General features: G+C 34.3%; 1 protein-coding gene across 1 annotated transcript in view; it reads left to right on the forward strand.

Annotated features, from left to right (window-relative positions):
* The window catches only part of ASCC3 (activating signal cointegrator 1 complex subunit 3), a 251135-nt gene that overhangs the window by 103966 nt on the left and 132259 nt on the right, over positions 1–14910 (forward strand). Inside the window, exons 12-13 of the mRNA XM_039727495.1 lie at positions 438–614; positions 3756–3827. Coding sequence (XP_039583429.1) covers positions 438–614; positions 3756–3827 — 249 coding nt within the window. The remainder of the gene's footprint in view (positions 1–437; positions 615–3755; positions 3828–14910) is intronic.

Genomic DNA, 14910 nt, shown 5'->3' on the forward strand with positions numbered 1-14910 from the left:
AAGCAAAAACCTAAGACGGTGGAGTGGCACAAATTAGATTCCCTTTTCTTCCAGAATAGTGGTCTGATGTGGAGTAAGGAAGAAAAGACACCAAATCATGTGTCACAGTTTTGCCTATAAATTGGGCTATCCCTTCTTAACAGAGCCAGTTTTCTGCTATTGTTCATCCATGTCAGTTAATGACTAGCTCACCTTTTGGAGGGCAAAAATACAATAAAATAGAAAGATGAATAAGTAAGGTTTGATGGAATTGTGGAAAGCACTGGTTTCTTCAATACAGGATAATCACCAACTCACATGTATTGTTCACCTTTTGTAGCAAGAGTTAACTGTTTCTTTCACATTAATGTTTTATAAGGGGTGTTTTTAAACTCTGTCCTTGATTCCTTGGCTTACAACACTTGGAAAATTTACAGTTTCTCTGATTTTTTAAATAGGTTGAATCTACGCAAAGCATGATTAGGATTTTGGGCCTTTCAGCTACATTACCCAATTATCTTGATGTTGCTACATTTCTGCACGTCAATCCCTACATTGGATTATTCTACTTTGATGGGCGTTTCCGACCTGTACCTCTGGGACAAACCTTTATAGGGATCAAGACAACCAATAAGGTAAGGAATTGTGAGTGCCAAAGAAGGGGTTGCTGTTTGTGGACTCTTTTTGATCACGCTTCATGCATGTGTGTGTATGGGGTACTTCTTTATTATACTACAGGTGTTTTTTGAAGCATATGTTCTTTTGTATAAAGATATACATAATTGAGAGGTGCTTTAAGAAAATTCTTTCTTCAGTTTACCATACTTGTAAGCAGGCCTCGTTGCAGTTGGATATAAAGTTATTTAAGTTTACATTGCCTCTTCTTCACTGCTGATTTTTTCTTGAAGAAGAAATCATCACCTTCAACTGCAGAGTCATTTTAGCAGCTGATTATTCTGCCTCTTTCATTTCAGATTTCCATGTGGCGCATCTTTTTTGGCTATAAGGATGCATGAGGAATGCTATAAGAAAAATACTATTTTTTAAAATCTGTAAATATATTACATAATATAATAAGAAGAAATATATATTTTAATATATATATCAAAATAAACAACCTGCATTAATACTAAAGTTACTGATTAAAACCTTAGCATGCTAAGCCACTAATTATCGTATGTGCATATTTGATAGAAACTGTATTTAAAGTAATCCCAACATAAGAAATGTTGGGATTTTAAATTTAATCTTTAATTTAAAGATTAATTTAAAGTAATCCCACATGAGCAATGTGCTATTGCTCATTTTGGGAAGCATTAAGACAATAGTCAGGTATAATATACTTATTAAACATCATTAGTGGAGTGGCACTTGACATGTAAATTATAATTCTTTAAATACAGGACTTTATACAAACACTTTACATAAATTTCCCATACATCTCATTATCTTATAATTAAGGTTTATATACTTAAACTTTAAAAAAAATATTGTTCACATGTGATTTAAATTAATAGAAATCAAGACATTTTCAATCAAAAGTTAATTTTGTGGCTTAATCAATCATAGTATTTTATTTAGTTTTTGTAAAAAGGGACATTGCCTTTCTTACTAGGTTATTTAAGTAGTCATTCCATCTGCAGTGCAGGGGAACTTATTTTACAACTGTGGGGGTATGTTTCAAATCTATATGCATAAGACTAGTTTACCATATGGTGCTTACCATGATTTGCATATTTTAGTCTTCATTAATTGCTTTTAATACCTTCAGTCTTCCTTGCTGTTACTTTCAATTCATCTTTCACTGTTACTTGATTCTAATATTTTGTTTACTTTCACTATATAGTAAGAAAAGAGAAAATACTCCCTTTCTTCATACTCACTTTAGAATGCATTTAGAATTCAAAAAATCAAATATATAAATAAATCTTGTAAAATTTGAAATTATTAAAAAACAGTAATTTTCCAAAGAAGCATAAGGAGATAAGGAAATATTAGGAGGTAATAGTTATTCTGAAATGTGAATACTTGGCAGACTGTTTTGATAATACCACAGCCAGGAGATCTTTTATTTTTTGGAAGATCGTCTTTGCAATCACAGAGCAAAATATGTTTTGCAATGAAGATAATACACTTTACAGCGAGCAAAATATAGAAGTATTAAGTCTCTTTGAAAAAGGACTGTATTCAGGATAATATAATACTAAAGCTGCCTAATTATTGCCAATATCAACATCCTTGTGGTCTTCGTGAGAGGAGGAAAGCAAGGTAAGAAAGTCCAGGATGAAAAGCTGCTATTGCAGACCATCAGCAAGGGCAGTCAGCGCTATGTCTATAGCACACTAATGAGTTGTGAGGAGACAGAAGATTGTTAGTTACTTTAGGTGAATGCTTTGCCGCAGTTTGCTGAAATCCTGCATCCAAAAAAACTCTCCCAAAATTTGGAGCTGATTAGCAATTTACAGAGCCATGTGTAACCTGCAGGCAAGCTTTCAAAGGCAAGGACAGCATGATGTATTTATTATGCATAGAAGTTATCCAGAAAACCTCTCAATACTCTGTATGTTGAAATTCTTGAAGCATATGGCACCAAGACTTTGACTTCTTTAGTCAAGGTCTGTTAATGTCAGATATTTTTCTTTAATATCAGTCTTCTTTCTTTAGGCATGTTTATGTTTTTGTCTTTAGGTATAAACACAAAGAATATGTAAAGTTAACTTTATAGTATGTGTATATATGTATATATGTCCATGTCCAGTATTTATGCACTGCTCTTGTAAGTTTCTCCTTAATGATTTTCACTTGCTATTATTTGAAAAAGCATATTTGGTAAAATGCTAATTTCTCAATATAAGAATGATTAGACCGAGTGCTTGTCTTTAGCACATGTGCCCATATTTTCTCGTCTTTTTATTGCTATATTTGTACATTTTGAAAGACAGATATTCTCTTACCTATAGAGCTGGTTTAAAGCTTTGTTTTTCAAGTTTCATCTATTCTAGGACTAAGTCCAAGTATTAAATTTCCGTATTAAAATATGCACAAATGAAGAATGGAATTATTGCTATGATATTGGATTTTATTTATTTATTTTGATTTGTCACAACGTTAATACTGAGGTGGATTCAATAGATATATGGTATTTATATTGTAGTGCATTAAAGAAATTTTAAAAAATCTTTAGAGTAGGTTGAAGAATACTCTTGATTTCGACTGGAATCATTATTAAATATTTTATTTATCTATAATTGGAAATTCTTTACATGGTACTCACAGTGTTCTCTGTGCATGACCCAACTATGAAGAAATCTCAGTTCTCTATGGCAAAAAAACTACCAATAATTTCCTATAGATAAAAAAGTACATATGTATGCAATGTAAAAACTATTTTTATATACCAAATAGAAAGCCTTAATTCTAGATAAGATATATTAAATTGATATTTCCTCAATATCTTGTAGAAGTAAGATTGCTTATTCTGAAACAGATAAATTAAAGAACTGGGTTACTTCTCTTTTGTCGTTAAAAAACACCAGCAAAGTCACACAATAAATTTTGTATTAACTGCCCTTACTCATACTTTATCTATGTATTTTCATGTTTTATTTTTGAGTTTAAATACAAAATGCTGTTGTTGGAATGGGAATTGATATACTGTAAATTTAATTGCATAATCAAATTTAACTTTCATGGATCATTCTAGATGGCTTGATGCATAGCAGATAATCCATAAAGACAGAAATTATTTTAATATGGATGTGATGTTTCTTTTCCAGGTGCAGCAGCTGAATCATATGGATGAAGTATGTTATGAAAGTGTCCTGAAGCAAATAATGGCTGGACACCAGGTATTTATTTTTTAGTTTACTTTCCATTCAGAACATACATTAAAAAATTAAATCATCACAGTGATTTATTGAAAATTGTTCTTTTATAATATGTTACTTCAGAGGTAGCCTCTAAACTTAGAAACACTTCATAGAAACAGCATGCAAGAAAATTAAACTGACTAAATAGTGTTAGCTTCTAACAGAGGTCAAAATTCACAGTACTTTATCTATCTGTAAAGTAATTAATGTGTATTTATGTCAATTTTTTTGAATTACAAGGCAAATTAGGTCAGTACTTTAGAGACCTTACAACAGGTAGACTTAAAGATTAAAAAAATCAAAAATTGAGTGTTTAATAATTCTTATTAGCCTTTCCTATATCTTTCAAATTCTAGTCTTTTGTGTTAGAGAAGAGAGATGAGAATTACTCAGCATTCAAGACGTGGTGTGTAAGGGCTCAGCATAAGTCATTCAAAATATCCTGGGGTTTGTGTTTTGTTTTCTTTTTAAAGAAAGTAATCCTTCATTTTGCTTTACAATAGAGGTTTCTGCAGTGAATTTTCGAGTCTGGCATTCCTCTCAACTAAGGATATGGGCCTAAGTCATTTACCTGAATAGTTTCTCATTCTGCTATGATTGTGGTCCTGAATTATTCCCACACAATGTCTCATGTTTGTTAGAGCTAGCTAGCACTCTATGATGCTTGAAGGGGCTTTTCAGTGAATAACATCTATATAAAAGAGGGAAACTCTGTCCTGTACAGTCGCACGAAGAAGTGCATATTTTTTGCTTTTCACAAAAAACTTCATTGAGTTTTTTGAAAGATGAACAGTTGGTTTATGACTTGGGAAGGGAAAAAATATTTCAGCAATTCAGCAATATTTCAGGTTCCTAGTCCTCCTGCCCCCCTGCCTTGCTTTACCTCCATTCTTCCACTTATCTTCTCTTGTTGATATCAGTTATTGTTGTTATGTTCAGAAAACGTTCATGAAGATTACTTATGGAAATACTTTTATTTTCCTGAGTGAAGACTGTTAATGAAATTTTTTAGCAGTACCAAGGGAAATTTTGTTTGTTTTCTCCTCATTGTCAATTATGCAAAAACATTACCAAATTCCTTCCACTGAAGTGCATTTAGTTTCTTATCTTTCATTTCTTGTTTTGATTTTGTTTATTTTCACTTGCTGAAGTGCAAGTGGCAGAGTCTTTAAATCAGTAGTATGTAAGTAATGTATCTTGGATTCCCAGCAGGGAGTCTGTATGCTGTTTTGGCATATTTACCGCACCTTGCTTCCCCTCTCTTTTCTTCACACTGAGGAAAAAAGTGACTGCAAACATATATGACATTATTTGAAAAGATTCAAATACAGTAAGTTGTTCAGTTCTAGTAGGAGATGTTTTTGTAGCTTTTCTTGAGAACAGTTTTGATTCTTGTGCTAGCAGCTGAAATGCATGAGTGTTTTGTTTTAAGGCATGAGCTACAGTTTTAAGAGGTGAAGAGAACAACTCTAGTCTACTTAATGTTACAGTTTCAGCAAAGGACACTGTTGCTGATCTCAGTTTCTGAAAATTGTATTTCAAACCAACAGCCTGTAATTTTGGGCAAAGGAGAAGTGTGGTTTCTCTTGCTATATAAATGCTGGTTTGATTTCAAAACACCTTGGTTAATTAGATTCATATGGTTGTAAATTTTCTTTGTTTGAAAGTGTTCATTCTGCTGTGTTGCAGAACTCTCATTTAGAACATCTAAATAGCAACCAGTTACTCTGGACTTTTCTTGGGACTCTTTAATTCATATTGGTCTTGATAGTTATTAAACAAAATATCATAACCTGAGATTAATTATATACAAGTACCAGTATACAGGCTTTGACAATGCAGAATCAAGCACATCAGCTCATTGCCTAATTATAATATGTAGTACTGTACCACGTGAAAAATTTGAGTTTTCCATTTAATGAGTCAGCTATGACAAATGATCTGAATAATCATTAGACCAGCTGCAGATGTTTACAAAGTGGAAAAAAAAAAGATCATGTAGATATATTTACATTGAGATGCCTACCCCACAGTGGAAGATTAATATTATGAGCAAATATGATTAATATTACACTAGAAAGGTTTTCTTCAGTGTCTTTTCACAATTTTGAGAATGCCCTTTAATTTTCTAAGTTTCCAGAAACCCATTACCTTGTGTCCATGTTTTACCATAAGCTGTTATCATCAGGCTTTGTTACCTTTCTTAGCTTGTGTTATCCGAAAAACGTATTTATTGACATTATATATGTGCAAACTTCATATGCTTTTTAACAAAGCCATGGTTGCGTCTAAATACATTTCTTAAAAAGATGTTTTCATCTCTTCCCCCCAAATACTTAAGAAAAAATTTCCATAGGTGTTGTGTTCTGTATGACATTCAGGACATGGTTGAGATTTTATATTTATTCAGGCAATAATGTATGACAGACACAGATCTCATTAGCAATGCTCCAGAGAGCCTAAAACTTCTGTTCTGTTTTATACTGAAATGCAAGAAAGAAATACCAGAACCAGAGGAAAACACTTTCCCTCACTAAAGTTGCTTGAGTTAATGTAGATCTTCCTGTGGCCATCAACCTTTCACAATGTTGTCTCTTTTAAGATTCTTGACCAGAGCCTTTGGAACATCCTAATAAATTAAAGTCAGCATTGTTTATCTACAGTTCTGTTAATTCATTCTCAAAGAATTCTACCATGGCAGAACTAAATTATTTACTCTTTTGGAATTCATAGTGATGCGTCACAGTCATGTTGTAGGTTGGAGTGTGAGGTTTGGCACATCCATGTGTTTTTATTAGATGTATGTGTATTTTCATTTTTTAAGGCTAAGGTTGGTTGCATAAGGAGTAGTTGCATTCTATAGGCATGTGTTTTGACAGATGGAGAGAAGCTTTTTATGTTGATTTTTCAACATTCATCCTCTGCAAGACTTCCAGCTCTTCCTGGCTACTGGGAAATTAAGAATTGGTGATTCAGTCTTTAATTTTGATCCATCTGCTCAAACTAATGAGATATCTCATTTGTAGGCTTCACTTTGAATTACCAAATGCAACTGAAACAATAACATTTGTCTCATAGCACAATTCTCCTCTTGTTTAACTTGAGGAACTTTGATAAATGGCTTGCCCTACTGACTTTTCTGGGGTTTTTGTTATAGAAACTTCCTGTTGTGACCAAAGAAGATCAGAAAATGTCCCAAAGGTTTCCAAGTGCTTTTCAAATCAGTGTGCTCATTTGGAAGATTGCTAACAGTGTAGAAATCTATTGGAAGTTTTCTCTGGCAGATCCTGCCTCCCAAGACAGCTTTAAGTGAGAACCTCTAGTGCTGTTAGGTCTGCTTTTCTGGGACTGTCCTTTCATGCTTGATATTAGTTTTCATGTCATACTTTAAATTTGTTGTGTTGTGATATAATCTAAAAAGATGTTAGATCTTCCTGGACTAATTTGCACTGACAGAGTTTTATTTCTGTCAGAGTTTTATTTCTACCTCTTAGTAAACCGAAGATACTTTAAATTAAGAAAGAAAAAAATTGTGCACCCTTTGTCAGAAAATATGACTCCATGCTCAGTTGCAGGTGGAGTATTTTTCCAGCATTTCTCTTCTGGGATGCTCTTCACTTGATGACTAGGTGAAGGCTAAGTGACTGAAAATTATCATTCCCTCAGTGTTATTACAGGTGTATTTTTTCAGACTGTAACCAGTAGTGGGCCACATCAACCAAAAGGATTATTTCAGATACAAAGCTGAAAAAAAAAAAATTCACATTTTACAGCCCTATGAGAAGGGCATCTAATGGCAACAAGTTCAGGGTGCAAGGCTGAAATGTGAAGAGTTAATTCTTTTCTGTACTTAACTAGCTGGAGGACCCTGAAGCAGCACCTGGGCAGCAGAGACACACGAGGGGCAGCGCAGGCACTGCCAGGCTCAGCCCATCCTGGTGGGCAGTGGGGCTGCTGTTCACACCCATTTACCACATATTGTACCACCCTGCTGTGGTCTTCATGTGCTTTTTATGATTTCTGAGCTTTGATCTCTCTCTCAGGACAGCAGTCTCAGGCTCACCTATGAGAGTGCCTCCAAGTCTCTGTGAACACCTATGTTATGTCAACACAGATATTCTACTTCTCAAAAGAGAGGATAAACAGCAGTATTTATATATATACATACATAAATATATGAGATTTCCCATACTGTTCATCTCCAGGCCTAGGCAATCCCAGCTGCAAAGTCACTGGAGTGAATCTACGATCCTCCTCACCATTCTTCCAGTTTTAAACTTTTCCTTCTAATAACAGTTTAGACAATGCATATCGTACTGTGTTTATCAACAATTTGTGACAATAACATGACACCCATGTCATGTTATGATTTGAGAAATTTCAGAAATTTTTACAAGTTTTGAGAAATAACATAGTATGTTTAAGATTTTGGGTATTCCTCTAAAACATATCGTGTAAATTTTGATTTCATGTTAAATCCTTTATCTAATATATTGAGCTGCCGCTCTCTTTATAAAGGTTCAGTTGTTTAAGTTGTTTAAGTTAGTATCCTAGGGAGTTAAATATTTTTCACTTTGACTCATAAATTCACATCCATTATGTCTCCTCCTGTTACTGAGCTTTTGCTGGTTTATCTCTTCAGCTTGGTTACCAGGAGATGATATCACATTTCTCCCATTGACCCCATCACCTCTTAAATATTTTTGCTGTTATGAGTTTGTCAGAACCTTACTCTTTGCTATCTTTTCTTTTTTTCTTTCTCTTTTTTTTCTGAAATTCTTTCAAGCAAAAAAATCCCATAAATTTATTGAATTATCAATTGGAAGAGTTGTTGCCGAAATCCTTGAAAGCTTTTAAAGGAGGTTCTTCCTCAAAATGCAGTCATAAAACTCTTTCGCCACTCTCCCCAGACTACACAGCTCTTATGTTTCTCAATTTTCTTGGGGTTTTTCTTCTTATAAGTGATTCTCTTTGATATTACTTAAACCTTCAAAAGGAGTCCTGTGTTTTCTTTGCCCTTGGTGTTGTGTCAGCAAGAAAGATCTCTTAGATTTTCTCTCTGCACCTTATGGCTTTGTTTGCTGACTTTCAATACTCTGTTGCTCATCTTCAGTCACAGGTACCTAGGTTTCAGTCCTGGTTCCATATCCAATGCACTTTGTTCCTTTACCATTTTGTCTGTTTATGACAGTTTTTAACTAGGAGTGCCTTTGGCATTCTCTTATCTTCTGAAACCTCTTTTCCTTTTTAAGACAATAATTCCTATTTTCCCACTGCTTTCAAGACTTTTCTGTGTAAGTCTGACATGACAGTATCTTTTCTTTCACTAGCTCTGGTACTCAGGGAAACTCTAGGAGTTGGATTTGACAGTCCATGACTGTGCCTTCTGGCTCAGCTTATTCTGTGATTCCTTGAAAGTTCATTTTCTCACCCAGCTTGGTGTTTTCAGTTCATAGCAAAAACTGGCTGTTCTGTAGGAGCTCTGACACCTTTCTGTGGTTCTCATTCCCTTGCTGTTCATGGTTCAAGGTGTCAATACATAAATACTGAGGAGACATCACGGCTTTACAAGAAGTGGTTTCACTATACAAGGAACAGCTTTGCTAGTGGGGAAAGATGTCAAATTGTCTGTTGCAAAGAACATGGGTTTTGAAATGCTCTATGGTATTGAAAGCCTCAACACAACATCAGAAAGGGAATGCCGTAGTAGTAATTGTACAAAATTAGCAACAACTCAACTAAAGCTAATAACTGCAAGCCAATAGAGATGCAACAACCCTTTTTTGAATTAACATTCTAGTAATCTCACTACTGGGATGAAAAATGTGGATAAGAAGTAACAATGGACAGCTTTATACAAACCATCTGTTCTTGTTGAGGCATTGTGAGTGGTGATTTCAAGCCCATTTTGTGCTTATTTCAGTTCAATTTTTTTAACTTTTTGAAGAAAGTGCTTTTTGAAGTACATTGTTAGTTTCTGAGCTTTTACTCTTCTCATTTGAGCTAGTTTTTTAGGTTTGGTTAGGCTGTGTTCTCTTCTGCTTTTGCAGTATTGTCTCAACTGCATCTGATTTACCTATCACAAGCTTTTACCTCCTATCTTTTAAAATTAAATGAATGCAGAATAGATCCATGTATAGTTGTAACATTTTTAATTAGTCTATGCATTGGGTGGTTACTATGCAGTTTTCTGGAGATCAAGATTGCTTTATTAATTAAAATTTATGTTCTTAATTAAAATGTTGTCTTACACTACTGGTCCGCATTTATTTCATTAGGAATAATTTTGAGGTGCAAAAAAAATTTTTTTAAGTTTTGGAACAATTTCTAAGTATCACCTTGCACAGATTTTTAATAGTTTACTCTTTCAAATCAGGATTTCTGTTGTCTCAGATCAGAAACAAATGGCACTTAAACTTATATAGTCAGAACTGGTTCTGTGATGCATATTGCACATAAAGCCTTCACTTTGTCTGTAATTGTTCCCTATGTACAACAATTGACTTGAACTTTGCAGTACTTAGAAGTGTCATCTTGTTTTTCTGAGCTATCTTAAACTAAAAAAGAAACAGAGTAGTTAATTTAAATCTATTATATTAAATTGTCAGCAGTGAATTTGACAGGTATTAATTTCATCCGTAAAAATGATGGATTAAATTTCTTTATTATCAGTTTTCCAGCTGTTATTTGGCTGCAGAAGCCGTGTGAAGATAAAAGTTTAATAAGCTTAGTTACTGGAGCTGTTGACAATGCTTTTATAGCCATGTCTTGAGATAAGATTTAATAAAACATTATTTTCTTCAGAGGTCTCTCTGGGACTTAGTACCTTGAGAATTAAGCTTTTCCTAATATTTTTTTCCTTGGTGAAATAGTGTTTATAGCATGTTCTGGACAAATAGGTCTGAGAATTTACAGAGTTTATTAACATGTAGTCTTCATCTAGATTGGGTTTCTTTCTAGATTTTCATTTTAGGGCTTAAAGAGTTTATTTCAACTTGAGTATTTGTACCTCTGTATCTGCACAGATTGTTTATCTTTCATCATCTGGTATAGCTTATTTGCATATATATGTGTATATATTGCTTCTACATTTATATGTGTGCACATGTATGAATAAAAATAGACAAATACAGAAGGTAAAGTGATCTGGCAGGATAACTGAATTATGACTGATGATTTTAAATGTTATTTCTCTGTCAGCTAATTAAATGAAGAATTGAGGTTTTGGATCATATTCTTTTGCAGTTTTTGCACAATTAGGGCCCATTTCTATGTGTGGTTTCTTTAACAAAATCACAAAGTAATTCAGTGATGATGCACTATTTTTATGTTCTGCCTGTTCTGCCTGCTCATCATTTGTTTATGCTCTTCATTTCCACAATAACTGCCTTTTCAGCTTTAAGGATATAGTAGTTAATATAATCTTATGCCTGTATAAATGAATTTTTTTTCCTACTTAATTGAAAATAGTATATTGATGTGCTGTGCACTTCACAAAGTGCTTTATACCAGATGTTTCATGTTGTTATCAAATGATACGTATGTACTATTTTTCTCTATATTTTCTGGCCAAATTCGTTTGACTTTCAACATATACCTTGTCAGCTCTCTTTATGAACCACTGAGAAATTTGCTGGAAATGGATGTCATAACAAGTTATGTGTATAAAACCCCATAATTCTTCAATTAGGGAGCCTTTTAAATGTTTGTGTGCAATGTTTCTCTGCAATATGCTAATTTTTGCATGTATGCTTGCATTTATATAATAGTTTGTCTGTATATGTGTACTCAGGTGTTCACAATGAATTTATTTAGACCAGAAACACCAATTTAATATCTTCTTATTAATTATGAGTACATGAGGTCTTCAGTTTATGTCTGCAGTTATGCACAGCCACACAGTGTTGTCTGTATTGGTAATTACAGCTATCTGAGGTAGCAAGTGCTACTATTTAGAATTATTCTTCTTCTGATATTATGAATTTGCATTGAATCATTAAAACAAACCAAAAAATAAAATTTAATTCCAGATTAGCAACTTCTTATAGCCTAAAATTTTTGTAATTGTTAGTTACATCCTGAGCCAGCTGGCCTCTTGTGGATGACCTGAGTGTTGAGTTGCATTTTTACTGCATGCAAGTGTGGCAAAGGCAGCTTGACCAGTCTTGCAGCCATATATGATGAGTTTTAGTAGCTCTATGTTAAAAGCTGTTTTTCAGGTATGACACTGCAGACCATTAGCAGTCTAAAAGATTGTGGGAAGTTAAGTCTGTGGATTTCTGTCAGCTGCACATTATTTTTCAGTAAGAATTCAATGGCAAGGTTAGATGATACTCCAAAGGATATGCTAAGCGTTGTCAGTGCTTCAAAGCTTTTGAAAAACCTTGCCCTGTACCTCTGAAAGAAATGGATGTGTACTTAATTTATCATCATAGTATCAACTATGTAAATAAAATATCTGATTTTTGTCAAAACATCTGTAAATTATTACCGAGGCAGCTACTGTCCACCAAGACCTTATGCCTGTCACAGTCTTTTAACAGGTGTAACCTGAGAATCCAATGGTAGTATCTTTGATGGGTTTGTCTTAACAGGTGTAACCTGAGAATCCAATGGTAGTATCTTTGATGGGTTTCAATTAGAAATACACAGAAACATAGGTTGCTGTAGAAAATAAAGTAGTAAGAGGAATCCACGAGGATGGAAAATAAATTTTCACTAAGATGCATCAGGAAATTGACTGTATACTTCTATTCACTTTCCAGACTATGAAATTTCTCATTTATATAATTCTGTGGTGTTGAGAGTTTTCTTTGTGGCTACTGAAAAGGTGATTCCAGAATATATTACATTTGCATAATTGCATGCCTTTTAATCATAAGGTATTTATGATACTCTTATTTAGACAAGAAGATTTTGAGAAGGACTAGGTATGTAGCATGTGGTTTTAGGAACGAGATTTGATTTGTTCAAGCAGTTTATTACCATTAACAATAAATGCATCATTTAAGTTCTTCATAACTTAGTAAGTTTCATGTGGAAACACTGCTTGTACTTGAAAGCAGTTCTTTATTTTTCTGATGATATAGAAAGCTTGTTGATTAGGAGCAAAAATCTGGATAAAGGTCAGTCTTTAAATCAGTGCTGATAAAAAATAAATTAGAAATCGTGACTGTTCTTTTAGTTGTTTAGTAGATTTATGTTACCCAAACCAGAAGACAGAGATGGCAACATGGCAACTTTCTTAATCTTTTTTTTGCTTAAGTAAAAGCAACATCAACAGGAATAAAGATTTCTCTAGTATGTTCTATGTTCTTTTCCTTTAGTAAATCTGAATAGAATCTGCTTATGACTACTGACTCCTGGGTCATTTTTGCGTATTATGAATATTAGCCATGTGAATATAGATTTGAAAACATAAGAAGAGACATGGTGAACATGACAACTCTTAACCTAGACTGATATTTGTTGAAAATATAGTTTATTATACCACAGAAACATAGTTTTGTTATACAAAGTCAAAATAGTTAGTGTCAAAACAGGACAAAGGGAAATGCTTGAAACAAATTATTGCATGATCTTGTTTTTCTAAAAAAAGAAACGGTGAAAAGCTGCTTATAATTTTGAATAATAATTGTCATTCAAGTCCATTGGCATCTGCAAAAATGCAATTGTTAACTGCCTAATGACATATATTTGCATAGTAATAGACTAGCTATTCTTGCTTAATTTTCTATACAAGAATAGTTATTGCTATTTCTATTTCTATCCTGCCAATTAAAATTCAGAATAATTTCTACTACCTGTAGAAGTCAGTAAAGTATTGTTTGTTTGTCTTATTTTTAATTCACCCTCTGCTTTAATTTTCACTCTATTCATTTTTCCTCTGCAGCTTGTGATATATTTGGCTGATGCTACAAATGGAAGATAGCACAAATCCTATTATAGTGTTCTGAAACAGGTTTTCTTTAGTGGAAAATGTATGTAACTGTTGTTTAAAGGCAGAGTCGTCAAGTTTCATGTGGGCAAGTAATTTTCACTTGAAGCATCCTCCCATAAGTGCTGCTGCGTGAACCCTGGCTGTTCTCCAGTATACAAGTTTCATGTCATGGCAGTCTCCTATTTTAGTGCTAGAGGCTCAGTGTCACCTAAAGTCCATAACTGTTTTATCCATAGCCTTGAAATACATCCATATATCCATAGCCTGGAAATGACAGCAAGCCCTTATATCTTTCAGTTTTACATAGTGGCAGAGGACACAATGTCGCATTTTAAATGGACATAGCTGAGTGCCTCTCTGAAATGCCTGTGCACTTCTACATGCAGCATATGGAACAAAAGGGAGAAATTAGGAATTTGCATCCCTAATTGCTGAGCTAAGATGTTATTGAGATCAGAGATGTGATGTGATGCCTCACATGACTGAGTGCTGCAATGGGTGGAAACAGAATCTGGAGCAAGGTCAAGGTTAGGGCAGCAAGGAGCTTTTGTGTGAGAGCACAGCAGGGATACCTGGACCTGTGCCTAGGGATGGATGATGAGCCAGCTGAGAGTTTAGGAGGAGGGTTAGCCAGTAGATAGACATAAGCAATGTTCTTGTGGGATTTTGATACAGACACTGCTCAGGAATAAAGTAAATGAGGCCTTCTTTAGACAACTAGAAGAAGCCTGTGTTTGTAGTCCCTGGTCTTCCGGGGAGACTTTCCCACTGCAATGTCTGCTAGGGAGACAGCATACCAGAGCAGAGGCAATCCAGTCATTTTCTGGAATGCATTGATGACGATTTCCTAACATTGATGGTTCAGGAGGTGATGAAGGTTGATGCTGTGCTGTACCTTGTATTTACAAAAAGGTTGGGGATGTGAATGCAGTTTTGGCTGCAGTGACCATGAGATGGTGGAGTTCAAGGTTCTAATGGAGGGAACCAGGCAAAATGTTGCACTGTCCTGAGCTGCATGAGAACACTTTGTCCTTTTCAGAAATCTTGAAAGAATCCTATGGCAGGTAGTTTGGAAGATCTAGGGGATTTTCAACTTCCAAGCTCAAGAACAGTCCATTTGGA

The sequence above is a fragment of the Passer montanus genome, unplaced genomic scaffold (assembly GCF_014805655.1).
Source record: "Passer montanus isolate IOZ18808 unplaced genomic scaffold, ASM1480565v1 scaffold11, whole genome shotgun sequence".
In the NCBI taxonomy this organism is placed as follows: Eukaryota; Metazoa; Chordata; class Aves; order Passeriformes; family Passeridae; genus Passer; species Passer montanus.